This window comes from Guillardia theta, assembly GCF_000315625.1.
Source record: "Guillardia theta CCMP2712 unplaced genomic scaffold GUITHscaffold_23, whole genome shotgun sequence".
NCBI lineage: Eukaryota > Cryptophyceae > Pyrenomonadales > Geminigeraceae > Guillardia > Guillardia theta.
Genome location: NW_005434651.1, coordinates 316,875 through 323,414, shown reverse-complemented (window position 1 = coordinate 323,414; position 6,540 = coordinate 316,875). Strand labels below are relative to the sequence as shown.

Sequence of the window (6,540 nt, the reverse complement as noted above, 5' to 3'; positions counted from 1 at the left end):
AGGAGGTCTGTCTGTCGGTCTTTATTATTCAACAATCTTAGAATCGCTCTCTCGCTCTCTCGTCGCCTATCGGATGCAGTTCGCCCCCAGCAGACCGCGAGAGGAGTGCTCCATCTTGAGCTTCGCCGCGCTCCTGCTCGGCTCATCACAACCGCATGCATCGCATCAGCATCTCTCGCCCCCAACCTGGTCGGCGACCCGAGGATGCGCCAAAACCTCAGCGTCTCGTCTGCCGCTGCTGAGACTGCCAGGGCGTCACCTTCACCTCCCCCCTCCTCTCCCAATCCCTCCTCACCAATCGTAGTGCCGTCCGGCGACTGCGCCATGTGCAGCACGCGAGCTTGATGTCCGGTCAGCTCCACAACCTTGTGCACTCGTCCTCTGCAGCAGCATCAGCATGAGCATGCTCTCCAGGCTCCTTCACCTCCCCGCGTATCGCCACAGGATCAACTGGTTATGTGTGAACCCATGGGAGGATACAAGCTCCCTGCCACCCGATCAGCATCAACTCCCGCACCCTCGCTGCATCCTCCACCTGTCATGTGTTGACCACTGGACCGCACAGACCTGCCAGGGCAAGTGAGGAAGGAAAAATCGCCACCACATCGCACGCTATTGCATCTGCAGCCTTACCTGCGATTTGGTGTCGACCTCGTTCATGCACTGCCCATTGCTCGTGTTCCATAAACAGATCTTCCTGTCGGCAGTTCCTCCTCCTGAGGCGAGCAGGTTCGAATGAAAGGGGCACCATGCCAATGCCTTCACCGCTGCCTGTAGCGGGTAAAAGCGCATGAGACGAGGGAGCAAAGCGCTCAGCAGGCCCACCTGGTGTCTGGCGATGGAGAATTTCGATTGGTTGCGCCGAGACTGACACGAACGAGCAGTTCAGCAGTAAGTCACAGCAGATCCTCCTTACCTCCCAGATGTTCAAGATGTTGTCGTTGCCGCCCGATGCCAACTGAGTGCCTTGCGGGGACCATTTCAGCCCGCAGACTTCTTGAGTGTGTCCTATCAGTTCCGCCACCTGTGGGCCGCAGAGGAACGGTCAGTAATGGCGTTCGAAACTAAACCTAAACCTAAACCTAAACCCCTCTACCCTAACATTCACGCTGCGTCACCTGGTGGTCTCGTGCCCGCACATCATGGTTGTGGATGGTCGAGTCGCGGGAGCCACTGCTAACAATCTGCAGGGAGAGGATGAGGATGAGAAGGATGAGAAGGATGAGGGTGAGAATGAGCTCAAGACAGCGAGCAAGCGGCAGTGTACCTGTCCATTCCAAGACATGCTCGAGACGCGGGATCGATGACCCCCCATCTGTCTGATCACAGTTCCAGTCGTAACGTCCCACAGCTGGACTTCTGAGAAGTGAGTTCCGACTGCTAGCGTGTTGCCACTCGGCACATCTCCCCATGCCAGGGAGGTGACGATGTTCCCCCTCCCGCTAGTCTCCATCAGTTTGTGCGCTGCTCCATTCGACGCATTCCAGAGGAACACGCTTTGCCTCAGTGCCACAGCGAGGATGTTTGACTTGCTCCAGTCAAGAAGGTTCAGATAATAGTCGTCCACCAAGTCAGGAGCATCCAAAATCTTGTCGGGCGACTTGGGTATGAACCTAGTAGTACGTCTCCTCTTCATCGAGCCATTCTCTGACGAGAGGAACGAAGTGAAACTTTCTCCTGTAGGCTGATCTGCCGTTTCCCTCGGGCGCAGTGGAAGCACCATGGCATCAGCCTGCCCTTCTAGCACACTCTGTTTGAGCGTGTTCATGTAGTCTTGTCGGCTGGGAGAACTTTCACAATCATGAACGTCGCCGTAGTTGGAGAGCAGAAAGTTGGAAAACTTGGTGTCTAGAGGAGCACGGCATGGAATGAATCTGTCGGTTGCCGTCGAGAACGTGGATGGACAAACTTTTCGCCTAGCAGGGGGACTGGAACAAAGACCGTAGGGTGACCATCCATCCTTGTATGCCGATGCTATATGTGGAGAGTTTGTGGCAACATCAGTCATCGGACCCGATCCGGCATTAGTGTTGTTGGTGCTCTGAATGGAGCGAGCAAGGTAATGGCAGTCGTTCTCTCTGTTACAATCCATGTGGTCAGACATTGCGGCTGTCCTTCCGCGATGAGACGTCGAGGCGCACGAGGATAGCCCCAATCAAGTGCAAACCAACAAAGAAGGCAGCGACGCGCTTGCAGCAGAACACGACAAGACCAGAGGCAGGAGCACACCACGACACGTCCAGTAGTCAGAAGCTGATCGGTCTCTTCCTTTCTTCTTTTCTTCTCCCTCTTCTCCCTCCGCCTCTTCCTCAACAAGCCCTCATCCTACTGCAGCGCTGCTTGCCCGCCATGGCCCTCAGTTGAGTAAAATTGGTACGTGTCGAAAGGAAAGCAGAAAATTTTGGGACTGTACTGCTATTTGGTAAAGAAGTACAAATAATAAAGAACACCCTAATTATATATATATATTATAAAATATTTTGTATAGGGTTTTGTGAGAATTATTTATCAGACCACCACTAATTTCAGTCTGTTATATTCACTTTTGCTACCACCAAACGACCTTATATAGATTTCAAAATATTTTAGTTCTCTCATCCATAGTAATCAAGCCCCATCTATTATTTAGTTTTAGATATCCTGACTTATAAAACTTGTTCATAGGTAACGGCCAGCAATTTACTCAATAAATTACAAGGGATACCCACCCCACCCCCTCGGTTTCTCCCATCAAGGTACCCCTACCCCTCAATTCACACCATCCCAACTCCAACTGTCTAACAGTACCCCACCCCCTAGCAGACATTTCATTTACCACCCCCACCCCCGGGGGCAGATCCTCAGAGGTAACCGCCATCATTTTACTCAAACCGACCCTTTACATTTGAGTAAACTTTCAGGTACAGTTTTTTAGAAAGTGAAATGGAAAGGCTCGCATGGACCAAGCAGCATGGCAGAAGGAGCATGGGCAGAGAAGGAGGAGGAGGAGGAAGTGGAGGAGGATGAGAGGGAGGAGAGTAGGTGCAAAGGAAAGGAAGGGGAAAGAGGGAGAAGGAGAGGAGGGGGAGAGGAGGAGCAGGAGGAGCTTTGCTCCGTCCGAAAGTTTGTCATGAAGTGACCGCATGTACATCAAGGAGGTGCAAGTTAAGGGAAGAAATGCTTCAGTTTCTGCTGATTCAGTCGAAGAGACCGGAGGAAGGAAAATCCGATGGTAGTAGGTGAGAGCATGGCATGGAGAGGTAGGGTTTAAGGAATTTTGGGAAGGAGGGGGAAGAGGTAGGGAAGGGGAGAGGAAGGGAAAGACAAGGTGACTCAAATGCAGATATAACCTTTAGAGGACGTCAGGACTGAATCAAATGCTGAGCAACAGTTTGTTTCATTCCGTATAAGGAAACAGTGAAACGCCGTGGCCACCTCAAGTTATTTGATTCAGTTCTGAGCTTGACAAAACAGCATTAATGGTTGAAATTGTGTGCACCTCGACTATTCGTAAGCTCCATTGCGCGGTCTCCTTACTGCATGCCAATAAAGGCATCACTCCAAGTTCGAACTGCCTGTTAAAGTCACGTCCTTGCATGTCTAGTCGCCCTTGCATGTTGTCTAGTCATCCTTGCATGTAGTAGTCGTCCTACCGTGAGCCCGGCCGTCCGATCGTTGCATGTGCCGGGGCCGCAGCCAGGCTGAGTCAGTTCCATGATCCGATGATCATACCATGATGCCAATCGGTAGCGCCTGAGCTTGTTCGCCTCTACAGTGTGACGGTCGTCAGACTGCCGCTCCGAAAGCTTTCTAGTGCTAGTGGAAGGCCGGGCCGGGCCCTGAAGTCGCGGCGGCGATCACACCGGGCGGTGTGCTATGAGGTGCAGGGTATGAGGGCGATGATGATCGGAATGGGAGCGATAAAAATAGATTGATGGCAGAGGGGCAATGCAGAAGGGGAGGAAGGGAAGGAGAAGAGAAACAGGGAGGGAGGGAGGGAGGGAGGGAGGGAGGGAGGGAGGGTGGTAGGGGGGAGGAGTTCAGGGAGGTAAAGCTGTATGATCGAAGTCAAAGACGTTGATGGAAAGATTGGCGGAAGGAGTCTCGTTTCAATTCTCAATTCCTGCTGCAGGACCCTCATGTCCGGCAAAGCAAAGCTGGACAAATGGGTGAAGCGCGTAGAAGCTGCTAAGAATCGAAACTCGCAAGACTCGGTCAGTCTCAGACGTTCTGACGAGCTTGCCTTGCTGTCCTCTCGTCACCATCGCTTCTCTTGTGTCTCATCCCTCCGCCCTCTCTTCTTCGCTCCCCTCCCCGTGTATGTGACACCCGGACGTTGCAGAGCTCGAGCAGAGAGTCTGCCAAATTGCTGGATCAAATGGTGAGATGGTTGCTTCCTGTTGGACACTGATGTCGGTGGATAGGATGGGGCGAGAGGGCAAGACATAATAGCAGAGGTACAGGAGGAGGAGAGGAGGATGGGGCAGAGGTACAGGAGGAGGAGAGGAGGAGGTGGGTGGATGGGTGCGGTCGAAGGTAGTATCAGCGGTCAATCGGCTCTACCTCTCAGGTTCAATCGCGTCCCCCACGAGCGAAGGGTCTCAACCGAAGCAGTCGAAGCTCGACAGGTGGCTCGCGCGATCTAGCGCCCGTCAAGATCAAGTGCGCTACATGCCATTACCTTGCAGCTGCTCGACTCATGCTGACTTCACTTCAGGCAGCTCGCCCCCCCTCGTGGGATGATGGGAGCAAGGCAGGCGTGTGCGGTTGCTGAAAGTCGCTCAGCGAGTTTGTGGCAGGATGGGGAGCCATCAAAGACGGCAGCGTTGGAGCAGCAGATCGAAGAGATGAGGCGTCAGATGGCTCTGATGCAGCAGCAGGCGAGTGATGCTCGTCAGCTCGAGCAGGACGTGACATGTTTCCTTCCATGCTTTTGTTCCACTTCAGGCGCAGCAGGAAAAGGCAGCTCTCGTCAAAGAGATCCAGGTGAAGGAGATCGCCTCCTTGCCTGGAGACCCTCATCCTCTGCAGCAGGAGATGCGAACGTCGCTCCCTAGCACTGCTCGAAGCTTCTCAAGCGACGTTGGCGTGCGCAGTGAGAGTGAGAAGGCACTTGACAAGGTGCTCTTCTTCCTCCTCCTCCTCCTTCCTCACAGCCTGTGCAGGATCCTATTTCCTCGGGAGCAGGTGAAGCACAGGTTCAGCACGCTTTTGCCTCTCCATGTTTGATCGCTTGGCATCTTTCAGTCTGTTGCTTCATCTCAAGCACCGAGTCAATCTACGGTATGCTTCGACCTCCTTCTGCTCTGCCTCCTCCCAGGCGAGTCACTCGTGGCGCAGGGAGGTGTTCCTCCCGGCGGCAACGCGATCGACGGGTCCAAGGGTCTCCCACCCGAGCTGTAGGTGCAGCCAGTGACCTCCTGCCGTCTCACTTGCTGGCAGTACTGGATGGGCTCGCGTCATGTTTCGCAACGGAGACTTCGAAGGAGAGTTTGTGTCGGGAGCAGCCAACGGGTTCGGGAGGAGCATCTGGAATGAGTTGGACATGGCATACCACGGGGAGATGAAAGATCAGGTGGGATGAAGTCTGGAGGAGGAGGAGGGGAGACGTGAGGGGATGTCAACCTTTCTGGTCTCGTCTCACGTCCTCCGTAGATGATGCACGGCAAAGGAAAGTTCTTTTTCCCCAACGGCGATATGATGACGGGGACCTTCGAGATGGTAAGAGGAGGTGACGGGAGCAGCAGTGAGAGCAGATGCAGCACAAGCCCAAGGGCGAGGGCATCCTGCTGGAGCTCAAGACGGGACGGCGATATCGCGTTACTTATGACGGCACTAAGAAACTCTCCGAGGGCGCTGAGCCCATCTCAAAAGGTGAGGGACCCCCCGCCCCCCCCTTTCCTCCCCTCCCATTCCCTGCCTTACCCTCCTTACTCTTCCCTTCCCTACCCTTCCCTACCCTACCCTACCTTACCTTGCCTTGCCTTGCCTTGCCTTGCCTTGCGTTGTCTCATAGTTGAAACTCCTCAGAGCTTCTCGACGAGCCGGATACAATCGAAGAGACTACAAGGGTTACCATCACAGCTTGCTCAAGGGGTGATAAGACCCAACCATGTAAGACCACAGAGCTCTTTCCTTCTCCCTCCCTTTCTTCCTCTCTATTCTTTGTCTCCTTCCTCCTCTTGACTTTCTCGCTTCTTCAGTTGGGCTTGGCAATTACTCGCATTGCAAGAAGAAAGCCATTGACGCGAAGCTCGCTTACGCTGTGCCTTTCCGAGCTAACAAGTCTCGTCCTTCCCCATCTTTTCTCTTCCATTCCTCCTCCCTCCCTCCACCCATTCTCAATCTCTTTCCCAATCTTGATCTCTTCCCTGTCTTTTTCTATGCTCTTGTTGTTCTCTTCCCCCCCCTCCTCTGTCTTCCTACCCCTTGTCAGTTTACACTTTCCCGCAGGCCCATCAAGAATGCTCAGCAGCTGGAGGGGAAGATCGCGGTGGTCCAGCGAGGAAGCTGCAGGTCTGAAATGAAATGAATGATACGAGGGGGAAAGGTAGGAAAGGA

General features: G+C 53.7%; 2 protein-coding genes across 2 annotated transcripts; one reads left to right on the top strand and one right to left on the bottom strand.

Annotated features, from left to right (window-relative positions):
- Positions 1 to 66: 66 nt before the first annotated feature.
- Positions 67 to 1,636, bottom strand: GUITHDRAFT_157545 (hypothetical protein; the record flags this gene model as incomplete). The annotated part of the gene is made up of 9 exons (XM_005834956.1): positions 67 to 133; positions 187 to 244; positions 296 to 381; positions 425 to 487; positions 536 to 567; positions 634 to 825; positions 917 to 1,024; positions 1,119 to 1,184; positions 1,268 to 1,636. 9 exons carry the CDS (start codon positions 1,634 to 1,636, stop codon positions 67 to 69), a joined length of 1,041 nt encoding a protein of 346 aa, XP_005835013.1.
- A 2,401-nt stretch (positions 1,637 to 4,037) lies between these two features.
- On the top strand, positions 4,038 to 6,511 carry GUITHDRAFT_106116 (hypothetical protein; the record flags this gene model as incomplete). Its single annotated transcript, XM_005834955.1, has 15 exons — positions 4,038 to 4,193; positions 4,322 to 4,360; positions 4,404 to 4,468; positions 4,697 to 4,889; positions 4,927 to 4,965; positions 5,014 to 5,100; positions 5,145 to 5,177; positions 5,227 to 5,262; positions 5,320 to 5,378; positions 5,422 to 5,554; positions 5,635 to 5,700; positions 5,742 to 5,853; positions 6,010 to 6,075; positions 6,183 to 6,264; positions 6,433 to 6,511. 15 exons carry the CDS (start codon positions 4,038 to 4,040, stop codon positions 6,509 to 6,511), a joined length of 1,245 nt encoding a protein of 414 aa, XP_005835012.1.
- Positions 6,512 to 6,540: the final 29 nt, after the last annotated feature.